The 23,401-nt window shown below is 44.1% G+C and overlaps 2 protein-coding genes across 3 annotated transcripts in view; one reads left to right on the top strand and one right to left on the bottom strand.

Annotated features, from left to right (window-relative positions):
* The window catches only part of Taf15 (TATA-box binding protein associated factor 15), a 42,662-nt gene extending 38,080 nt beyond the window's left edge, over positions 1 to 4,582 (top strand). For both annotated transcript variants that reach the window (XM_050132238.1, XM_050132235.1), the window contains exons 12-16: positions 524 to 616; positions 1,890 to 1,971; positions 2,058 to 2,146; positions 2,272 to 2,815; positions 4,257 to 4,582. In XM_050132238.1, coding sequence (XP_049988195.1) covers positions 524 to 616; positions 1,890 to 1,971; positions 2,058 to 2,146; positions 2,272 to 2,815; positions 4,257 to 4,296 — 848 coding nt within the window. In that variant the 3' untranslated portion in view covers positions 4,297 to 4,582. The remainder of the gene's footprint in view (positions 1 to 523; positions 617 to 1,889; positions 1,972 to 2,057; positions 2,147 to 2,271; positions 2,816 to 4,256) is intronic.
* Positions 4,583 to 9,739: 5,157 nt separating this feature from the next.
* Positions 9,740 to 20,438, bottom strand: Heatr9 (HEAT repeat containing 9). The gene is made up of 15 exons (XM_050132247.1): positions 19,910 to 20,438; positions 18,661 to 18,710; positions 17,183 to 17,364; positions 16,786 to 16,912; positions 16,527 to 16,583; positions 16,293 to 16,349; positions 15,208 to 15,265; positions 14,757 to 14,887; positions 13,194 to 13,376; positions 12,714 to 12,803; positions 12,504 to 12,623; positions 11,194 to 11,267; positions 10,749 to 10,800; positions 10,281 to 10,367; positions 9,740 to 10,105 (listed from the first exon to the last, which is right to left on the bottom strand). The coding sequence occupies exons 1-15, from the start codon at positions 19,995 to 19,997 to the stop codon at positions 9,740 to 9,742; spliced, it is 1,722 nt and encodes a 573-aa protein (XP_049988204.1). The 5' UTR covers positions 19,998 to 20,438.
* Positions 20,439 to 23,401: the final 2,963 nt, after the last annotated feature.

The following is a 23,401-nucleotide window of genomic DNA, read 5'->3' as shown; positions in this document are numbered from 1 at the left end:
GGTTTTGGAGCCTGTCCTGGAACTAGCTCTTGTAGACCAGGCTGGTCTCGAACTCACAGAGATCCGCCTGCCTCTGCCTCCCGAGTGCTGGGATTAAAGGCGTGCGCCACCACCGCCCGGCCCCTTCATTTACTCTTAAAAATATTAGGTGATTTTCTCTGTCTTTAAGCTTAGTAAAAAATAACTGTCTCCCCATGGAAGGTCTGTTCTGTTGAGTAGATTATGGGTTATATTTTAGCGCTATTGAAACACAGAGCACTAGTATGTTTGAGTTTCTGCAGGGATGTGTTTATTATTTTTCTGAAACTAAAATAGCCAAGACAGTCTTACTGTTTTGTCAGGAGGCAGGGTGACATTGTATGTAGCATTTGTTTAAATAGCTCTCCTCTTCACTTCCCTCCTTTTCTTCTTGGTCTTCTTGGAATCTCAAAATCTCAGTTATCTTCTTGTCTCAGCCTCCAGAGTGTTGAGATTATAGGTATGTACCACCTTGTTCAGCCTTAGAACTGTTTTTTCTTCTTAGGAAAAGAATTCCATGGAAACATCATAAAAGTGTCGTTTGCCACCAGAAGGCCTGAATTCATGAGAGGTGGTGGAAGTGGAGGTGGACGACGAGGTAGGATATTTATATAGTTTCCCAGCACTATTTAAATAAATAAGAAGGTTCAAGAGCTACACATAGCAGTTTGAATTTGTGTCTGTTCTGTCCTTGCTTGCATAGAATTGCTTGCTAGCCTTTTTTATCTTAAAATATTTTGTGTTTTATGTACATAAGTGTTTTATCTGCATGTATACCTGCATGTCAGAAGAGGGCATCAGATCCCATTAATAATGGTTATAAACTACCATGTGGTTGTTGCGAATTGAACTCAGGGTCTCTGGAAAAGCAGCCAGTGCTCTTAACTTCTGAGCCATCTCTCCAGCCCCATAATTTTATTACTACTTTTTTTTTTTTTTTTTTTTTCTTTTTTTTTTTTTTTTTTTTTGTTTTTCAAGACAGGGTTTCTTTGTATAGCCTGGGTATCCTGGAACTTCCTCTGTAGACCAGGTTGGCTTCAAACTCAGAGATCACCTGCCTCTGCTCCCTGCTAGTATTAAAGGTGTGTATCACCACTACACCACACACACACAGACACACGTACAGCTTTTGGCTTTTGCATGAGTGGTTTGCTTGTATGTACTGGAGTTACAGATGGTTGCGAGCCACCATATTGGGTACTGCAAAAGCTCGTGCTTTTAACCACTGAGGCATCAGTCTCCTGCCTTTCATCCTCAAATGAGGATGTTCCAGTAGTTAAGAAAGTGGTAGGAAAGGTTGTAGAAATGCCTTTGCAGTGTTCTGCAGCAGTGGTAAAGCAGCTTTGGAATAACTGTTCAAATGAAACCTACTTCGGTAGTTCGTCTAACTTTTTAAAAGCATTTATTTCTGTTGGTACATGCATGCTTTGGTGCACAAACTCAGTTTTTTAGGCTTAGAACAAGTAATTTGCCTCCTGAGTCTCACTGCCAGAGCTGACCCAAAGTTTACGTTTCCCAGTGCAGCTTCTTGATTTTTTTTTTAAAATGGGTCTATTTTCTCAACTTTGGAACTTACCACTTAAATTTAATTTTTATGACTGGGATTTTTAAACTATATCAACTATTAAGAAAAACAGACTTTGAAGGGTTTTTACTATAGTATTTATATTGTAATGTCTTCCAGGTCTATTGTTAACATTTGTTGTATTTTTAAGTGAAACCTCTAAGTCTTGCTGTAATGGAAATTAATTTTGAAGTTATCTGTCCAGGTATTAATGGGCACTTATTTCTTTCATCTGGTGTTATGCCTGTATATTGTTAATGTCTGCTGCTGAATTTTCGCTTCTATCTTATCTCTCCCTTTTCCCCAGGCCGTGGAGGATATAGAGGCCGTGGAGGTTTTCAGGGTCGAGGTGGAGACCCCAAGAATGGGGACTGGGTTTGCCCTAATCCGTAAGTATGTCATTTACTTTGGTGGGTGTAGAGATAAGTTGGAGGGTTTATTGGAGACTTAGAAACATTTTATTTTCCTCCTTCAGGTCATGTGGAAATATGAACTTTGCTCGAAGGAATTCCTGCAATCAGTGCAATGAGCCTAGACCAGAGGACTCTCGTCAGTCAGGGGGAGGTAGGCCAACTCTTTCTTTAGTCAGTCATTTAACAGCATGTATAAGTTGTTTGTCTTCTAACTAGCATTGGGGAGGCTTTATATTATTAATACTGGCCTTACTGGTTTATAATTTTACCTTGCAGATTTCCGGGGGAGAGGCTACGGCGGAGAAAGGGGCTACAGAGGTCGTGGGGGCAGAGGTGGAGACCGAAGTGGCTACGGTGGAGACAGAAGTGGGGGTGGTTATGGTGGAGATAGAAGTGGGGGTGGTTATGGTGGAGACAGAAGTGGGGGTGGCTATGGTGGGGACAGAGGAGGTGGCTATGGTGGAGATAGAGGAGGTGGCTATGGAGGAGACCGAGGTGGTTACGGTGGAGACCGAGGGGGTGGCTATGGAGGGGATCGAGGCGGCTATGGAGGAGATCGAGGCGGCTATGGGGGTGATCGAGGCGGCTACGGGGGTGATCGAGGAGGATACGGGGGTGATCGAGGAGGATACGGAGGAGACCGAAGCCGGGGAGGCTATGGAGGAGACCGTGGTGGTGGAGGTGGTGGCAGCAGTGGCGCATACGGTGGAGACAGAAGTGGAGGCTATGGTGGAGACCGAAGTGGTGGTGGCTATGGAGGAGACCGAAGTGGGGGTTACGGAGGAGATCGAGGTGGCTATGGCGGCAAAATGGGAGGAAGGTGAGTATTCAGGTATACTTGCGAACTCTTTTGTCCCACTGCTTCTAGGTTTTAGGGTTCAAGCCATTTTTTGTTTTCTTCTTTAATGCCAATTGATATCTTTCAGAAAAATGTTTAGTTCTGTATTTAATAAGTTCAAATTTTGGTTTTATTTTACAAATTAATAAATCTTTGTTGTTTTTCTCATGGCTAAAGAAAGTTGGAGTGAAAAGATAACGTGATAATATTTAAATTAAGAGTATCTTGGAGGATTTTCAAACCCTGCACTTGTTCCTTACTCAAGTTCCTCTATTTGCTGGAGGTAGTATAAGGTAGTGAGAATTAGCATAGTATTTACATGTAGTAGTGTCAAACTGCTGTGCGTCTGCTCCACATCTTAATGTGACTGTAGGCAAGTTCTAAAACCCTTTAGAGCATCAACAGTACAGTGGAACAAATAATACCTGCTTTGTAGAGTTATATGAGATTGTAACATTTGCTTGCCCATAGAAAGCATTGTATAATTGTTAAGTATTACTTATAGCTTAAATTATCACAAACTTTGGTGTGTCCAATACTGTAGTGTCTTTATACAACGTTAGTCCTTCTGTCAGTCTCCTAACAGAGTCAGATAGTAACTTTTCTGAGATTACATACATAGTAAGTGACAGATACAGAACTCATACATGAAATGTAAATTTAAAAGGTTTGCTTATTCACTCTGCCAAAGTTCTGTGCCATAGTAGATACTTGGATTATTGGCTTAGTAGACAATTGAAAGTATTTACAGTGGTTTTGTAGTCCTTGGTCTAGGTGGAAAATTACTAGAGTTGATCGATAACAAGGCCTCTTTAAGAAACTTTTTAAGTCTTAAAAGTGATGAATTAGATTTATTAAGAAAACTTTTTTGAGCTAGGTGGTCACAGCACATGCCTTTAATCCCAGCATTAAGGAGACAGAGACAGGTGGATCTCTGAATTTGAGTCCAGCCTGGTCAGCAGAGCGAGTTTCAGGACAGGTTCCAAAGCTACACAGAGAAAATCTGTGTCTCTCCCCCCCCCCCAAAAAAAAAAAAAGAGGCCAGCTGATCTCATAGTTCCAGGACAGCCAGGCTATTTAGAGACCTTGCCTCAAAAAAGAATACTTGCCAGGCGGTGGTGGCGCACGCCTTTAATCCCAGCACTTGGGAGGCAGAGGCAGGCGGATCTCTGGGCGTTCGAGGCCTGCCTGGTCTACAAGAGCTAGTTCTGGGACAGGCACCAAAGCTACGGAGAAACCCTTTCTCGAAAAAACAAAACAAAACAAAAAAGAATACTTTCTTGGGTTACAGAAATAAAGAGCATTGCCAACTTTTATAGAAAGTATCTAGCTGGTATAGGCCACCAGTACTCTGAAGAAATAACTGGTGTTCCATTGGTTTAAAACCCTAGAATTTAGTTTGTTCTTTTTTTTTCATCCCTAGAAACGACTACAGAAATGATCAGCGCAACCGACCGTACTGATGACTGTTTTGAATATTCCTTTGTCTCTGACATGACCCGTAGTGGAACTGTCAGAGTTTGCCTGCTGCTTTCCTCATGGCCTCTTGGGTAGTGAAATTGACATTTGGGTTTTTATTTGGGTGGGAGGGCTGGGGACAGTTTTCCTTTTAGAAATGTCCATTGAAATTTTCCTTTTTAGTTTTCCACCTTCTCTTTCCCAACCCTTAAAGTAAAGTGCGTTGTAAAATATTGCCAAAATGGAAAGTGTTTTGTAATACTGCAATAAAAGCTGCTTGTTTTTTGTGGATATTGAGTGCATTATTTATCACACTTAGGACTCAGTCACAGCAAAGTAACCCTACCGAATTAGAAATTACTACTACCTAAGTAAATGTAAGTATAATTTGTTATTTCCAACTATTAGTTATTAAGCTCCTGCTTTGTTTAGAATAGTGGTTCTCTAGGATGACTGAGAGTCAGAATCACCTGAGTTTAAGATTCCAGTCTTTAAACTTAACAAGTACTGAATAGAATATTTGATCTTCCAAAACATCTTTTTCTTAGTCTTCCTAACCTAATGTCTTTACCAGCCCAACCCAGGTCAGATCAGATTAAAATTTAGAATTTCTTGATTTCTAACACATCCAGTATGTATACAGGCCATTTTTATTCTACCTTCAGAATATACCTAAAATCATCTATACTCTTGACAGTTCTGATAACAAGCTACATTTGTCTCTTTCTGACAGTTGCAATAGTGTGTTCACAAATCTCCCTACACAACTAAATGATGTAAAGATGTTAGAATACTACATGTCAGTATTTTTTAATGATTTTAATTTTAGTGACCTTAATTTTGTAATACTTAATTTTATGTGTATATGTCTGTGCCGCACGTGCAGAGGAGCCTGTGGAAATCAGAAGAGGACTTTGGATTCCCTAGAACTTGAGTTTTGCGAGTTGCTATTTGGGTACTGGGAACCAAACCCAGATCTTGTATAAGAACAGTAAGCACTCTTTACTGCTGAGCCATCTCTCTCCAGCCCCTCTTTGAATTGCTTTATATTCCATATAGACTGTAATCTAAATTCCTCATCCCGGTTTACAAGATCCTACAGGATTTGTCTTTCTCAACAACCTCATGCTTATTTTGTTCAGCCAATGTGATCATCTCTCTATTTTTTTTAAGGGTGGCAGTATTGACCCCAAGAGCTTTATTCATGTTAGGCAAGCATTCTCTTCACTGAGTTACATCTGTCTTTGGCCCTATAATTCTTGGTCATATCAAATAGGCTTCTGCTTCAGTACCTATGCACATCCTTGTGTAGTGTTTGCAGATACTCATATGGCTTACTCCTTTTACAGTACTGCATTAGATTATGATCTACCATTTTCTTCCTCGTTTTTCCTGGCCATTTTATCTAAAATACTGTCCACACTCAATCATTTCCACATCACTTTTTGTAGTATCTTCATTACACATATTTGCAAACTATTGATCAACTAGTAAGTGGGAGTTGAGAATAATAGATACAATTAAAGTTGCCTAGAGCAGTTGTTTTCCATGTTAGCTGTATACAAAAGCTAGAAATTTTTGAAAATAAAGATGTCTAGGCTCTACTCCAAACATACCTGAATGAAGCCTGGGCGTTTTTAAAAGCACCCAAAGTAATTAGTTTGGGGAAGACAGATTTTAGGACAACTCAGACATTTAAAAGATGAGTAGAAGAGGATCCTGAAACTAAGAAATAACTTGTGGCCAATGCAATCTAAGGGAAGAAGGATTTTTTTTTCTCACATCTTGTGGTCTCTAGTTTCATAACCTATACCAATACTCCCACTTACATACAGTAAGCACCTTGTGAACTAGTGCTTTCATGTGAGAAAGAACATGATTTTTGTCCATCTGAGTTAATATAATACTGGGAAGAGTTAATTTCAAGAAGTGAAAGCTGCTGTGTGTGGCAATACATTTAATCCTAGCACTTGGGAGGCTGAAGCAGGAGGATCTTAAGTTCAGAGCCAACCAGGGCTACATAAAATAAAAGATCCTGTCAAAAGATGATAGATGATAGTTCAGCCATGAAGATCACTTGCTGCTTTTTCAGAGAACCCAAGTTCAGTTCCTACTAACCACCTCACATGGCTTACAACTACCTCTTTACTCCAGCTTCAAGGGATCTGATGCCCTTTTCTGTTCTCCGCAGATATCCCTACACACTGGTATTCACTTACACAAAATAAAAAATAGGAGCTGGAGAGATGGCTCAGAGGTTAAGAGCACTGAGTGCTCTTCCAGAGGTCCTGTGTTCAGTTCCCAGCAACCACCTGATGGTTTACAACCATGTGTAATGAGATCTGGTGCCCTCTTCTGGCCTGCAGGCATATATGCAGGCAGAATGCTGTATACATAATAAATCTTTGTTATTTTAAAGTAAGTAAATTAACACTCTAGGTTATATGCTCTCTCCACCCATTGTTTTTTAGACAGGGTCTTTGCTATGTAGCTCAAGTTAGCCTGAACTCTTCTCTTTTCCTTAGCCTTCTAAGTGCTGGGTTTATAGGCATATATCTCAACACATTAGGGCTTCTTTTTTTCTGAGAACAGTCTTTCTGTGTAACTTCAGTGATTTGGAACTTAGAGATCCTCCTGCCTCTGCCTACTGAGTGCTGGGTTTAAAGGTGTGTGCCACTGTGCGCTGGTGGATATTTTTTTTTATAGTTGTCCTGTGCATCCCTGATACCTTCTCACTGGAAGCTAATAATAGCCCTTCTGCATACCAATTCTTGTCTACTAAATGTGTGCAGACACTGTTAGGAACTACTGCCTCAGTAAAAGTTTTGGAAGAGAATTGAATTCTGAGTACAAAGTAAAATAATTATAGAGAGTATGGTTTCTCTCTTCTGGAAATAGAAGCACTTCCTAGTCTCTCTCCTGCCAAAGACAGGAAAGATTCTTTCCTTGGCCATTCTTGGGGTTTTGGATGAATAAGATTGTAATTCTTATTTCCCTGGGTTTCAACAGCCTACAGACAAAAACATTGCATTATTCACGGTATTGTGGTTTGTTTTGGGGGGGGGGGGGTAGGTTTTGAGACAGGGTTTCTCTGTAGCTTTTGGTGCCGGTCCTGGAACTAGCTCTTGTAGAACAGGCTGGCCTCGAACTCACAGAGATCTGCCTGCCTCTGCCTCCCGAGTGCTGGGATTAAAGGCGTGCACCACCACCGCCGGCTATTCACGATATTGTTTAAGCTTTCAACTTGTGTAAAACCCTGCCCAGATCCCTAACCGCCCCTCTTTTTTCCATATTTATGGTGCCTGAGGAGACATGTTTTATTACTCAACCAAATAACCAGTCTCTACATGGTAATATCTCATTCCTAATTTCACTAATCCTCAGCAGAAGACTTGATAGCACTGAGCAAAAATGACTTCACACAGCACCTACCATCTATCTGGGTCTGTCACCAGTGTCACAACCTCCCATTACCTCCTCTCAGAGTCCCAAGATGCCCACTCAACCATCAGATTCTATTAGAACTGATTCTAGGACAACTTCCAAATGTAACACACCCCTCTAACAAATCTTGGAAATGGGATCTCTGCATGCCCCCTAACAGTAAATAAAGGGTATCTACAAGCCCCACTTCTTCAAACATTCTCATCTCTACTTATCTGAAATGTTTTGATTTAGCACTTGCCAGAGCTCTCAGATGTTGATCATTTATTCTTTATATTGTCACCACTGTAGTGCACTTTAGGAAAAAAAAAATCAGTGTTTCTCTGCTGAGCTGTGGTGATACTCGCCTTTCATCCTAGCATTCAGCAGGTAGAGCAGGCACTTCTCTGAGTTTGAGGCCAACCTGGCCTGCAGAGTGAGTTCCAGGACAGCTAAGGCTACACAGAGAAACCCTGTCTCCAAAACCAAAACAAAACAAGTGTTTCTCCAAAGGTCCCACACTCCACACTACCTTCAACTTCCTCATTTCTTCTCTCCCTTCTTCCCTTTCACCATTTTTTTTCTGGCTGTATATAGCTCAGACTAGCATTAAACTCACTATATAAGGCTATAGACAAAGCTCAATGGTTAAAAGCCTTGTTGCCCTTGCAGAGGACTTGGGTTTGGTTAAATCTTAAAACAACTTACTGTGTAGAACAGGCTGACCTCAAACTTCAAATTCTTTTGCTAGCCTCCCAAATGCTGGGATTATGGATTTGTACTACCACACCTTGCAACCTTTTAATAATGGTTGTAGTTTGTTGAGATTGTTGGAGTAGGTTTGGTTAACAAAGGGAAATCCAAATGTCAGTAGAAATAAGAGGAAAAAAAAAAACTAAGGCAATTTTACAAAGTTAATGGGGTCTTTTAAAGAGAATGACTACGAGGTAGGCAGCCGAGAGTTGGATTGGCTCTGACTAAAGCTGAACAGCAGTACTAAGTCTGGGTGGGATACATAGCTAGATGTCTCTCTCTCTCTCTCTCTCTCTCTCTCTCTCTCTCTCTCTCTCTCTCTCTCTCTCTCTCTCTTTTTAAGGCTCAGCATCTAAGGGTACTTTTTGTCAAGGCTGACAAATTGAGTTGGATGCCTGGGACCCACAAGGTATATGGAGAAAACTGACCTTTCCAGTTATGCTGTGGTGTATGGATTCATATACATACATATATAGGTACTCATGAGTGAATGAATAAATGAAATTTAAAAGTTAAAATTCTCACCATTTTAGATTTAGATTGGGGCAAAGTTAGTAAGAAAATGAAGCAAACTTCCCAGTATTTTCTCCGTATTTTCTTTGGCAGCTCACTAGTTTTGTTGCCAGATTCTGGGCACTAACAAGGGACTTGATTTAGGGAAGTGTCCTACTTTTTCCTTGTTTGTTTTTTATTTTTTGTCAGCTTGATACAATCTTAGTCTCCTGGAAAGAGAAAACTTCACTTAAGGCATTACAGATCTGATTGGCCTGTGGGCCTGTCTGTGGGAGGATTGTATTCCAGATTGATACAGGAGAGCCAGTTCCACTGTGAGTGGGGTCATCCCATGGAGGTAGAAGAAAGCTAGCTAAGCATAAACCTGCAGGTAGTGTTCATGCCTTCAAGCTCCTGCCTTTAAATTCCTGCTCTGACTTCCCTCAGTGGTGGACTGTGATCTGGAATAATAAGCCAAATAAATCCTTTCTTCCTGAGTTGTTTCTGGTAATGGTAGTTGCCACCGCAGCAGAATGAAGCTAGAACAAGAGGAAAACTAGCCACAGAGAAAGAACTTTTGGCTCTGTCCTTCCTCCTTTGCTCGGATGAAATGAAATATGGCTGCCTAGAAAAAACACCCAGCCATGGGAAGGAGGATGTTCCAGGGCAGTCTGCGGAGTGAACAGCCATAGTATTTCCAAAGCTAGCCAAAGTGACAAGTATTTATTCATGAAAGAGAAAACAAGAGTTATCAGGAAACCATCCTGAAGAGACTAGGAATTAGGCCCAAAAAGCAAACCTATTTTGAGGCCTCACCAAGTTCCGGAGTTGTTCCCTGATTTTTGGCTCCCAAGGCCCTGTGGGCTGTGGCCTTTGCTTTCTTGGTTTGGAGAAATAGAATGAGAAAGCAGGCGCCTCTTGCTTTTCACCTTCTTTGTTGCAGGACTTTGCTATGAACAAGGGGCTCAACTTAGCACGTCGAAAGTCTTTGATACACAAGTCATCTATGGCCTCGGGCTCCTTCCGGAACCTTGTAGGCTCTATCTTCCCAGTTTTAGGTACATCATACACGAAGAAAACCTTGTTCTGCAGCTTTTTTTGGATCCAGGGGTTGCTTGCGGCCCAAACAAGTAATGTCTCTTGTATCTGCATGGAAATAAAGACCTTGAGGCTGGCTCACTTTGGGCTGGGACTGGGAAAGGAGGTAGAACCTGAGAGGAGATTCTAGATATGGTTACTGTGACCCCAAGGAATCAAATCAAGCAACAGTGTCTGAGGACTTTTGCCCAATTCCCATCATTGACTGTGAGGAATGTCTTACACTCTTCTTCACAGACTGGGTCTCTTCTGCATCCAGCATATCCAGCAGCAAGTGGAACACCTGTGGGTTACGGGTCCCCAGGGCACCCTGGGCAGAGAAAATGAATCTGCCTAAGTAGCCAGCTCCAGGAAAGTAAGATGCCTCGTCCTCTTTCCCATTTTACTCACTTTGAGTTGACACTATGGCCTACAGAGAGATTTGGTTTCCCTTGCCTTGGCCTTTGGGGATTTGTTCCCACTTATCAAGACCTTTTCTCTAATACCTAATCGCATCCTTCATATCCATCTATCATTTACCCTACTGATTCCAAGGCTTGAATCTTCAATAGAACTAGAATTCCAAAGTAAATAACCTTCCCGAACCACACAGTTCTTTCTTATCTTCACTAACTGCAAAGTCATTTACTCCCTCACCATCATCAAGACGCCTCAAAAATGGATTCAGGAAAAAAAAAATAGCACTGCTTACCAAAGAGATGATTGCCTCCTGGCGGTCACTGGTATCTGGGCTCATCAGTTGCCTGTGTAGAAGGGAGTATGTTGTTCAGTTACAAGAAAGGGAGAGGGAGGCTGCTTATGGCTCAGGCCCAGAGGGAGAGGGCATGGTGGTGAGTGCTGCTAACTTTATTCCCCTCTCGCTTCTCAAATCAGAGAAGCTGGGAGACAGATACTATAGTTCACCAGGAAACACTAAAATGATTAAGGTTTGATCCTCACCACAACTCTTGGCCTTCTGAAAAGTTCCTTGGGGTTATAATATAGTTTAATTGCAACCCTGTGTGGTATTACTAGCCTTTTTTTTTTAATTTTTTTTAAATAACAGATAGAAGTCTAGAGTCAGAATGACTTGCCCAGAAGTAAGATTTTCAGCCAACCCCCGCTGTTGCCTTCTGGCCCTATCTAGTCCAACTCACGCCTCCATCAGTTTCATTATTAAAGGCTTCATCTTGAGAACTTCTGCTGTTTCAGACACAGCCTGCCTCATTGCCTGCAGAGTGGGACAACAGAAAGAGGGAAGGCACGGATGTACCATCATATACCTTTACTACACACTTAGTTTTTGTTACAAAAACTGTCTTGAGCAACTGAATAGGTGAAGAACAAGCAGACAGGCAGTTACAGTCCTCTGAAAGGTGCACACATACATAGGATTTCCTTATTCAGTCTTGGGTTCTGGGGTGTTTTCCGGCAGGAAGTGATACCTCAGCTTGTTGAAGAATGGCGGGTGGTGGGGAGACAGTTGAGTTGCTGAGGTGGTCAGACCAGGGCTTTTCAGAATTGCACTCAGAATTACACTGGTAGAGGAGGGCCAGTCAGGATCTAGCCACCCTAAGCACAGCCCGCATGTGGCCCGAGAAGTAAAGCTGGAGAGGCTCCGAGTAGGGTGGTGCACACTGTAATCTCAGCACTTGCGAGGCAGAGGGAGGAGGAGTGTGAGTTTCAGGCCAGCTACAATGGGTCTTCAAAGAATCAAAGCCTGAGACACAGCTCAGTAGCAGAGCACTTGCCTACTGTACACAGGGGCCTGGGTTTGGTCCTTCGCACTGTAGAGGGAGGAAACTAAAGAGCTAAGTAAGTAGGGCTTAAGATGGTACCCAAAGTAAGCCATCCTGAGGGTACTGGAAGCCACGGGGAAGTTTTATGAAGAGTCAAGACAATCTACATTTTATTTATTTATTTTTGGTTTTTCGAGACAGGGTTTCTCTGTGGCTTTGGACAATCTACATTTTAGAACGATGTGGACATGCTTCAGTTCTGTAGAGTTAAATGCAATGGAAGTGAGAAAGGCAAGATTGAGTCTGGTGGTTTGGTAAAGCTCCCCTAGGAGGTGCTGTTTGGACCATCCTTGCTTATCACGTTGCATGTTGCCCACAGGGTCTCCAGGCTTGCTCTGTGGCTGAGACTGACTGCCTTTGAATTCCTGACTGCTTCTACTTTCCAAGTGCTAGGATTATAAGCATGTACTACTACACTGGGCTTAGAATAGTCTGGAAGGAGCAATAGCATTTTCATAGGAAGAAAGAAGAAATGAATAGCAGGAAGCAGTTTGGGTAGCATTTTTGTGCTGAGGAACTTCTTGACCAGAAATGGTTGATTAAGAACATGGACTACATGAGAGGCATAGGGTAAAACCAGTGTGATACGAGAGTCTGGAGTTGGTCGGGAAATCAGCATCTCAAGAGAATAAAGAGGAGAGATTTAGGCCTGAGAACTGTGGTCTTACTAGGAAGGGTTCATTGTGTATCTTCCTCTTGAGCAGGTCAAATGTGAGCTCCTCCAGTCCCTGTGCCTGGATCCTTTCCAGTCCAATGGTCTTGAGCATCTGGGTAGCTTCAAAGCGGTCCTAAGGAAAGGGACAGGGAGGTGTGAAGGAAAGTTGGTGCCTTCTCCAACCCTCTTCTGTAAGTGCTAAGGCAAGTAGCCTAGAGCTTACGTCAATGACGTCAGAGTGTAGCTGTTCCAGAATGGCCCTGGTGACTGCAGCTGAGTGAACTTTCATCATCTTGACCAGCATCCTAAGTGCCTGTGAAGGATGGGATGGGGCAGGGTATATGGTGTACCCAGAGGTGTGCTGATAGCCAAGCAGACTTTAGGGCTAGCCTAAAACTCAATGGGGAATAGGGAGAGGGTGCTTCTTTCTGCCTTTCGGCCTTTTGAATAAGAGTACAAGTGGATGTGTGCACATATAGATAAATGAACATTCATACCAAATATATGTATGTACACTTATTTGTCCATATATCCCCACAGTCATGTATTTACATATTCATAAACACACAGGGAACTGTGCTGTGTGCCCAGATGAAACTTGTTTTCTTTGGGATGTGATGGTAGGACCATACTGCACCCAAGTCAACACTGGCCACTGTTTGCCAAGCACTTCCCAGGGATCCTGGCTTCCTGCCTCTCATACCTTCATCCTCTGAGGCATGGGCCCTTGGCACAGACACAGCAGCAAGAACTCTCGGACCATGCTGTTTCTGGGCCTCAGGAAACCCAAGCACAGGGCTGCCTCTAAGGACACTTCGTTCAGCGACTTGTCTATCAGCTCCTGCAGCACAGACACCAGCTCTTCCTCATTTTCAACTTTAGGTCTCTTAAAGGGAAACAATATGTAAAATGAGCAGCAGGAGGCGCCATGACTTCAGCAGGCAGTCACCTTTTAATGTAATTTTTTTTTTCCTTTTTTGAGCTAAGAACTCATTTTATAGATGACCCCAAATCCAGGGCCTTGTTGCCTCAGTCTCACAGGAGCTAAGATGTCAGGCACATGCTGCCATCCCTGGCTCAGGCTTCATGTTTTCTAAAATGTTGCTTTCGACCATTTTTCTCTAAACTAAGCCTCAGGCCATCACATGATTTTTGTGCTCTTTCCCTTACTTTTTGCTGTCTATTCTTTCCTTAGTCATATATTTTTTCCCCTTCGAGACAGGGTTTCTCCATTTTGCCCTGGACTCACACTGTAGACCAGGCTGGCCTCAAACTCCTGTTAGAGTGAACATTTTGAAATGAAAACTACATTTTGGTGAAGACCTCTGAAAGTTCCTTATACAGAGTAAGAGCCCGGGTACTTAAGCCCACGAAGCCACATACATTCTAGTCTGTGAACTTCTTGAACTAGACCTTCATTTCCTGTTGCTTTCTCTTTCCTGATTCCACTCTAACAGCATTGCCTTTTCTGGCTGATCCTTGACCATGCCCGTCATGGTCCCCACCTTTGCCCTGGGTAGTCTTTCTGCTGGAACACCCTCTCTTAGGTGTCTGGAAAGCATCTTCGTGTCTTGCTCAATTGGACCTTCTATGTCTACCATGTCTAAATTACAGTCCATCCTCATCCTTACTTGGCAATCTTGGTGCTACTTACCTCCTCCCACCACATTTGTACCACTAACAAAAATATATACTTCTGCATATTAAATTATTTAATTATTTAATTTTTGTGTGAGTCCCACAACCAAGGCAGGATGCTTTGCCTTTTTGGTTTTTTGATAACCCTAAGGGACCAACAGTGCCTGGCACATGGTAACTGTTTAATATGTATTTGCTGAATAAATGGATGAGTAATGGATTCTTTTTTACACGAAGCACTGTTTGAAGTAGAGGATGAAGGCTCTAAAGAGACCTCCAATAAGTGAGAGCCGTATCAGTGGACTCCCTTAGTGTCTTTGTCTTTTTGACTGAGATTTTGCTTCAATGGGTTGCTTTAGAGGTGATGATAACGATTGTGCCCATTTAAAGAGCACAGACATGCTGGTTTCTTATAGAATCTCACTTACTCTTTTCAGCTTTACAGAGCTTGTCTAACTGTGAGTTTATCAGCCTATACTTCTGTTCAACTTTAGAGGGAACTCCACAACGACAGTGTCTTCTATTAAATCTAAGAGTCAGGCTGCCTTCTTTCAGACTCAAGTCCGAGCTGAAATCACCAATTGCCTTGACCTTCTTTGCCCCAGTTACAGATTCTCTTCCCAGTCACCTTGCTGTTTGGCACAGCAGCCCAGGAGTTCAGAGCTACGCGTAGCCCCATCAGGGTCTCTCTCCTTTGTCCCTCATTTTGTCCCTTCAACTGTTTGATGAGAGCCTGGATCACAACTTTATTCAAGCAACCTGGATAGGGAGGGTGCTCAGGTCAGGTCAGGGCCTCAAGGATTGTTCTTCTCTGTAAGGACCCATTTAACTCCACTTTACTTTGAAGACAGGAGGTCCAAGTACTGGTTTCCAGGGGGTTGCCCATTCTCCCACTGTATCAGAGAGCTGGCGAAGCATGAACACAACTTGTAGAGCCTTCCCTGTCCTCTCTGCCCAACAGTACCTAGGGTAGTTCCCAGCCCCTGCAGAACACTAGGTCATACCCCCTTCCCTTTCACCCACACCCACAGAAGGAAGTGGCTGCACTTTTATACCTCCCACAAAGGGTGAGAACATACCTAGGATGGCCAGGGCTCTATAGGCCTCATCCTTCACTTTTGCTGAACCAGTTTGAGCCTGATTTAAGGAGGAAATAGTGAAAGCATACCATAAAGTGATGGATTGTCAAAGCTTTAAGGATTGTTTCAGTGTGACTTCTACAGAATAGAAACCAGAGAACTAGAGCAGCTTGTTCATGCTCACACAGAATACACTGACAGGATGGTGCCAGGAAGCAGCACCAAGCCAGGGAGATGGCTTCTGTGCACATTCTCTATGCTACCGGTATCTCATAGTCACTTGGCTTAGGCAAGCACTTGGATTCTCAGAGCTTCTATTTGTGAGATACTATTAACTCTTCTGAGAGCTCAGTAAGATTGTAGATGTGAGAGTGACTAGGCTCAGGCTGGGTGTGGTGACTCATGCCTGTAATTCCAACAGTTGGGGTCAGGAGGCAGGAGGATTGCCCATGGGTTCAAAACGTGGGCAACATAGTAAAAATCTATCTCAAAATAAACTAACAACAACAACAAAACCCCCAGCAAAACACACACACACACACACACACACACACACACACACACACATGACCTCTATCAATAATCATAGCAGGATGCTTAGCATAACACATGTAAGCCTGGAGTGATGTTTTAAGTCAGAGGATGAACTCAGTCCCAGTGTGGTGATAGAACTCAAAGGCCTGGTATATGCTAGGCAAGGCTTTATTACTGATCTACCTCCTCAGTCCTTAGTGTTTCAAGACGGTCTTGCTATGCAACCCAGTCTGGTCTTGAACTCATGTAGCTCAAGCTCGTGGAACTTGCAGTTCTTCTGCCTCCACCTCCTGAGTGCTAGGACTACAGGCATGAGCTACTAAGCTCCAGCTCCAGTTCTTTTCTGGCTTTTTCAGTCCAAATTATTTTCATAAACAAGGAGGATCTTCAGATTCCCACTGTCCTCAAGCTAAAGTCTAAAGAGTCCAAAGGCACAAATGGGGACTTTGCACAATGGTGAACCTGACCTTTCCTGGTACTCTGGAAAGCCTTGTGTGCCCATGCTCCCACCCTCTACATACCCCTGGACTCCATGCAGCCCCAGAACTCACCACCTGCCACAGCGCTTCTATGACAAACTTGTTATTGATGCCCAGATGGCCTAAAGCCTGTAGGAAAGGAAAAAGACCTTGGGCACCAGCTCAAGAGTTATTGTCTTCTGGACACAGCTGAAATTTATACCTGGGGTGTCCCCGCCCCCTACCATCCACCTTTAGCTGGTTTTCCCTTTCTATCTCAGTTACCACCCCCGGAAGCTGCCCTCCCACCCCCTTGCTGCTTCTCACATAGGCTGCATAGCACTGTTCATCTTCTCTTGGAGATTTCAGGCTGTTTGTGAGTTCCTGCTCATCCAAGGAGGGCCCAGTTTGATGGAAGAAAAAAAGCAGAACTCCAAATTGAAAGCAGTCCAGCCAACCCCATCCCCATTCTCCCTTCCCTCCGTTTGGCAAAGGAGGACTCAGGGCTGAAGGGTAGTCTGAACCCAAGGTAAAAGTATCCACAGAAAAGGAGTGTCCACAGTCCTCATCCTACCACGGTCCTGACCTTTAATCTTTGGCACTTCAGGGGGTCCTTGGTGGGATCTAACGATCCAGTTCCCAACTTAGGTTTTAAAATCAACTTGCTGATGGAGACATGAAGGTTTTGTATTTGGGCACTGTCTTTGAAGTACCTGTGTGAGAAATTGCACAGAGAGCCATGGTCCCCTTCTTCCTCCCCTCCTATGTGTACCACGACCCCAGCTGTGCCACATAGCCTCAAGAGAAGAGACCAGAGAAGGACTCAATGATACTCACTTGATGGAGCTGCACTTCTAGAACCCCAAGATCCTTTCTATCTAGGACCTGATTTGTCCCACTCTTGGCCCACCCCATCCTGATTCTTCCTCTCTTTCCCTGGAGGAGCTGTATGGTGTGAAGAATATGGACTGGGAAAAGCACACCTTGGGAGCTTTCTCCTTCTCCAAAACACCTTCTGTGACTCCCGCTCCTTGCGTCGATCATCCAGGGTGGGCCAGTGTATGAAGAGCTCATTCTTCTTATTATGCAAGGCGGGAGTTGAGTCTGGCCTGCTCGCATGCACCCTCCAGCACTCCGGACTTGGGGGAAATGCCTCCTTTGGCAACTGGCAGGGAGAGAAAGTGGCAGAGCAGTCAGAGGCCATTACTAGGCCATTACTGGAGTGCTGGGGCCAGAGAAAGGGGATGGAAGGGAGGAAAAGGAAACATGAGACAAAGTCTGTAAGGCCTGGGCTATGCACACTTTAAGTCTAGGCTGGAGCCACAGTTAACATCTCCCCTGTTTATATGACTTGGAAAAGCTATTTTACTATCCCAAGACCTCAGTCTTCTCGGTAAAACAAGTCTAATTCCTTGTTCTGCTCCTCTCCCAAGATAGCTGTGAAGCCCAGAAGCACCCTAGATCTTGAAGCGATCTGTAACTTGATCTGGGTTCATGGTTTGGTTACTCGAGAATCTCAAAGCCTTTGAAAGGTCATGTGGGCAGGGAGGAGGCCTGGGGGAGGTATAAAGCTAGGGACAGGAGGTCACTGCTTATTCAGACAAGAGCACCTACCGTATGTTACATAGTTATCCACCTCCATGAATCTCATTGGTTCCTCGAGAAAACAGGCTTCCTTCAAGTACTGTCTTTACTGTGGGACAGCTTGGCTATGTGTGTTGCTGAGACTACATGTAGGGCCTTGTGCATGGAAGATCCCAAGCCCTTAACTGCGTGGTACAGTTCTGAATGTAGCAGAGGGGTTTGTGTAGGTCTGTGGTTTTCTGAGGATCTGGCCAAGATTCGGGCATCTCTCAAACTTTTCTATCTTTACAATGGATCTCTCTACACAACAGGGAACAATGGGTTTCAGCCAGGAGCTCTCAATTTAGTGACTGATAGTATTTTAAGTGTTTTCCAGTGATTGTCATGACTTCAAATCTTGGAATGTTGACTTCTATATTTAGAAAGCATAAATAAGGAACTTCAAAAGGATGACAGCTTAAATTTGGATTTCAGGTAATGAATAAAATATTTAGGACATTTATATGCTTTTAAAAATCGCATGCATTGCTTATGGATATTTAAAGTTGATTGTGCAGTCTGTTTTTTTTTTTTTTCTGGCAAACCCAAGTAAGGCTTGCTACATTAGCAAAATGATTCCTTTTAGCGAGCAGTCTGCATAGCCCAGGCCTTACAGACTTGGTCTCATTAGAAACTCTGTACAAGGGGCAGGCACTGTTGATGTATTAACGAGGAGACTCTGAAGGCTCACTCCGAGAAGGTCATTAACTGTTCCAAGATCACACAGCCTTAACGGCAGACCCCCCAGGTGAACGCCAGTAGTTCTGTGAGCTGGCTTGTACTGGGAGGGAGTTTGGTGCCCTTGGACACCGCTCCTAAGGTAACGAAAGTTACTTACCTTGTAACAGGACAAGGGCAGATGAACAGGAGCCATGGCCCTTCTGAATTCTGGCAAGAGCAGAAAGGAGATATGCGTGGTTCAGACGAGACAGGAGTTAAAAATGTGGGGTCAAGCTCTTTGTGGAGGTCCTCATTTGTTTACAGTTAGTAAATACTAGCACTAGGTATTTCCCCAAGACCCAGGGTGGCGCTTCCCTGTCAGCGCTATGCCTGCGAGCCTTCCAGAAAGGCTGCCAGGAGCTTCATTTCAACCAGACCCCGGAGCCTCCCATGTCATTGACATTTAAGGAACACAGCACTAGCAAGAGTGTCCTCAACCCTGGCTGCATATCAGAATTATTGGAATGATAGTTGAACACACCTAGGCCCTGTATCAGGCTGCTCTGCGTCTTATCTGTGGTAATAGAGCCTGGGCATTCTGGGCCAGCTCGCCTGAAGATCCTGTAGTCAGTTAAAGGTGAGGACTATTGCTCTCACTCACTCTCTCACTTGTGGAACCAGCGTTAAACTCGCCTGGAAGGCATGTGAAAGTCCAGAGTTCTGGCACTCCTTCCCCTAGTAGCTGATTCTCCAGGCTTTGATCTGATCATTCTGGGACATTTTGGGAAGAACTGGTCTAGCATTTGAGGCAAAACTCCTGGTGTGTTGTGATTTACAAAGGGAAACTCATATGGAAATACACACAGGCAGTATGGCTGCGAGGCACCCTGGGGGCTGGGGAGCAGATATTTCCTAGAGGAGATGATACAGACCAAGTCTTGCATGTAAGCAAGAGTTGGCCGGGTGGTGGTGGCGCACACCTTTAATCCCAGCACTCGGGAGCCAGAGACAGGCAAATTCCGGAGGCTGAGGCCAACCTGGTCTACAGAGCGAGTTCTAGGACAGCCAGGACTACACAGAGAAACCCTGTCTCAAAAATTAAAAACTAAAAAAAAAGTTAACCAGAAAAGTCGGGGGTAAGAACAGCGGACTTAGGGAAGACTTTATGCAAAGAACTGGCTGGGGTGTAAGAGTTGGTGCAGGGAGCAAGGCTCAGGATGGGAGAAGCTGGGGACACACAGCTGTCGCCACTTGAATAATCCAGTAAATCTGAGGAAACAGAGATTTACAGGAGTCACATGTTCAGAGGCCTGCCCTGGCCTTTCCTAAAGATTCGCTAAACCCAGCGTCTGAGATTGGGTCTAGATAGCTAGTTTTACTTTATCAGGCCCCGCCCCTGGCTCCATTCCTTCCTTTCCGGTCCTCACTTTTGTTCCGGTTTCGATATTCCAGCCATGGGTAGTTGAACATTGACTTGGGGATTTGGGCGAAATTGGACTGGTTTTCGTGGCCCATCCTCTTTGGTGTAGGGCAGAGGTGAACCAGGACAGCCAAAAAATTCAAGGGCGTGAAGCAAAGTGGGGCGCTGCTTGACGAGGCCCTTCCTTCCGCTGGCAAAGAGAAACCAGGGAGACACTGGACTTCTGGAGAGGGAAGCTTCCGAGAGCCGAGCAACCATGTTGCCTATGGAAACAGAACCCGGTTCCGTTGTTGAGCCCCACTTCTGGCCCCTGTTGGCCTGCTGACTGAACTGCTCGCCGAACTCCATTTCCCTCAGCAGGAAAGCGGCAAAGTCACATAAGTCTGCTCAGTGGCTTTGATGGGGCCCGGCGTGTGTTTGTGAACCACCAAGCCATGTGAGGGGCAGGAGTTGTTCACAGACTGACTTCAGGAAAATGATAGGGATAGAAAAACCTCATTTATTCGTACATCCCTCCTTGCTGGTAGAAGGCTGTGTGGTAAGGAGCTGCCGTTCGTGTCTCTTCTGTTTGCTTGTGTTGTTCGTTCTATCTACCTCGCGGCCTTTCCCCTCCCTTGCTACCTGACCCAGACCTTTGGAATCCGTGTCGGTGCTATGCCATTTCTGAAGGCTTTCCTCCCCAAGCTTCCTTCCCCACCTGACTCCACCCCGGTACCTAACAGTGCTGGCGTGCAGTAGGTCAACACACAGCAGGAAGCCTACTGTGTGTCTTCTTTTCTGTTGCTGTGGTTAAAATGCCCTGACAGAGGCAACTTACGGATGAAAGGGTTTGTTTTATTTCATGGTTCAGGGGGCAATCCATTATGGCAGCAGGCTGTCAGTCACAGTGAGAACAACTGTGCTTTTCATATTCTCTTCGTTCAGCCCGGGGCCTAGCCCTGTGGTGCTGCCCCCATTAAAGTAGATCTTCCTACTACTAATAAGCTGATTAAGAGGCTGGAGAGGTAGCTCATCAGCTAAGATCATTAGTGAAGACCTGGGTTTGGTTCCCAGCACCTACATGGCCACTTACGATGGTTTATAAGAACACACAAGGTGCACAGACATGCAGGTAAACACTCATACACATAAAATAAATATAATTTTTAAATTTATGCTCTAAAAAGAAAAAGGGAAATTCCTTCCAGGTATGCCAGTGGCTTGATTCCATACTCATTCAGGGTTTCTCTGTGTAACAGCTCCGGCTTTCCTAGAACTTGCTTTGTAGACCAGATTGGCCTGGAATTCATAGAGATCCACCTGCCTCTGCCTNTGTGGTTGCTGGGAATTGAACTCAGGACCTTTGGAAGAACAGGCAATGCTCTTAACCTCTGAGCCATCTCTCCAGCCCCCGAGACAAGGTTTCTTTATGAAGCCTTGACTGTCCTGGATCTCCCTCTGTAGACCAGGCTGGCCTCAAACTCATAGATCTGCCTGTCTCTGCCTTCCTAGCGCTGGGATCAAAGGTGTGCACCACTACTTTCTGGCCTGAATCAGAGTCTTACTTAAAAAAAATGCTGAAGAGGGCTTTACTGAGACAGTGGGAAGGTGTGATGATGTATATTTGATGACTATGTTTTAGAAAACAGTGTCAGTGTTAGTTTCCTGTGTTTTCACTCTGTGGTTGTATGAAATGTTCTTGTCACTAGTAGATGATACTGAAACCCTTCGCAGTGTAGTGGTTTTGCATATGCAGCTTTGAATGGCTCAGAAAAAAAATGTGTATACCAGAGAAGAGGGGAGAATTTTTAAAATTTATTTGTAAATTTTTGTGTTTAAAATTTTGTAAATTGAGCATGGGCAAACATAAAGGCCTTTGTATCAGATCTAGTGGGTTTAGAAACTTTTTAGCTTTGTTTTCCTTTTGTTTGTGGAGCTTTGGGCAGATTCTATGTTCCCATGAGTTTTACTGAGTGTTGAGGTGATGAGATGGCTCAGGGGTTAAAGATGTTGCCTGCACAAGCCTGTTTACCTGAGTTGACCCCGGGGCCCTCACGAGAAGATAAAAGGAGAAGGTGAAACCCACTCACATGTCCATTCCCCAATCCTCTGTGTGCGTGTGTGTGTGTGTGTGTGTGTGTGTGTGTGTGTGTCTGCCTGCCTGTCTGTCTGTTTTCCTATCTCTCACACAATTTAAAAATGAAAACATGGGCGGTGGTGGCACACGACTTTAATTCCAGCACCTAGGAGGCAGAGACATGAGAATCTCTGTAAGTTCGAGGCCAGCCTGGTCTACAGAGCTAGTTACAGGACAGGATCCAAAGCTACAGAGAAACCCTGTCTTGAAAAACCAAACCAAACCAAACCAAACAAACAAACAAAGGACTGGAGAGATGGCTCAGTGATTAAGGGCACTGGTCTCTCTTCTGGAGGACCCAGGTTCAATCCCCAGAACCCACATGGCAGCTCACAACTAACTGTCCTTAACTCCAGCTCCAGGGAATCTGCTGCTCTGTCCTGGCCTCCTTGGGCACCTCATATAGATCACACATACACACAAATAAAAATAAGATAAATCTTTATTACTCTTAAAAAAAATTTACGGGCTGGAGAGATGGCTCAGAGGTTAAGAGCATTGACTGTTCCTCCAGAGGTCCTGAGTTTAATCCCCAGCAACCACATGGTGGCTCACAACCATCTATAATGAGATCTGTCTGGTGCCCTCTTCTGGTACAAAGTCATACATGCAGGTAGAGCACTCATACATAAAATAAATAATTCAATAAATCTTTAAAAAATGAACACAGTTTTGTACTGTAAATGGATCTAATATTAGTGCCCTGTCTGTCTGTCTGTCTGTCTGTCTGTCTCACACACATAATTTAATAATGAAAACAGTTTTGACCTGTAAACAGATCTACTATTAGTGCCTACCCCTAAGGTTATAAAACGAAAGAGGGTGATGGATGTGAGGGGCCGAGCCAATGCTTGGCACATAGTGCTCAACTAATGTTATCTAAACTATGACTGCATCTGTTCCTATATGTGTTCACCTGAAGGGACACATGGGTGGGAAAGGTAAACTACCCCTACCCCCCATCCAGTGCTGGTACAGTTGGCACAGTTATCAAAAACCTTATCTAAAATAATGTAGGCCTCAAGTCATCTTCTAGGGACAATGATAGTGTTAGAGGAGCCCACTGGAGATAAGGCATGGGTCAGGCATCAAAGCCTGAGGAAGCAGGGAGGTGTAATGGCCGGGGTCCAGATAAACCCTTGGAGACTTATAGGTAGTACGTCATGATACTTAGATTCCAACCCTAGTAGGTAAGTCACTGGCTACTTTACCAGCTTTGCCTATTTATGCTTAATTTCCAGAGGGTGTTGGCTCCCAGCCTTGCTAACTGCACAGATCATACGTTTGATGATGTTATCAGGTGTGTGCCTCGATCTCTGCATGCTTAATACTTGTAGGGAAGAGGCTTCCTTAGGAAAAAAGAAAACCAGAAACCAGCCGTGG

This window comes from Alexandromys fortis, unplaced genomic scaffold (genome assembly GCF_014885135.2).
Source record: "Alexandromys fortis isolate MF-2015 unplaced genomic scaffold, M_Fortis_MF-2015_v1.1 scaffold_412, whole genome shotgun sequence".
Classification (NCBI taxonomy): domain Eukaryota; kingdom Metazoa; phylum Chordata; class Mammalia; order Rodentia; family Cricetidae; genus Alexandromys; species Alexandromys fortis.
Note: the sequence above shows the minus strand (reverse complement) of the source record. Positions and strands in the feature narration are given on the sequence as shown.

Excerpts from the sequence above, each read along its gene's own strand:
- Heatr9 (XM_050132247.1), bottom strand. The coding sequence starts at position 19,997 with ATGGGCCACGAAAACCAGTCCAATTTCGCCCAAATCCCCAAGTCAATG. Across the intron at positions 16,913-17,182 it reads AGAAGGAGAAAGCTCCCAAG|GTACTTCAAAGACAGTGCCC; the intron begins GTGTGCTTTTCC and ends TTTCTCACACAG. Across the intron at positions 13,377-14,756 it reads CTGCTGTGCCAAACAGCAAG|AGACCTAAAGTTGAAAATGA; the intron begins GTGACTGGGAAG and ends TTTCCCTTTAAG.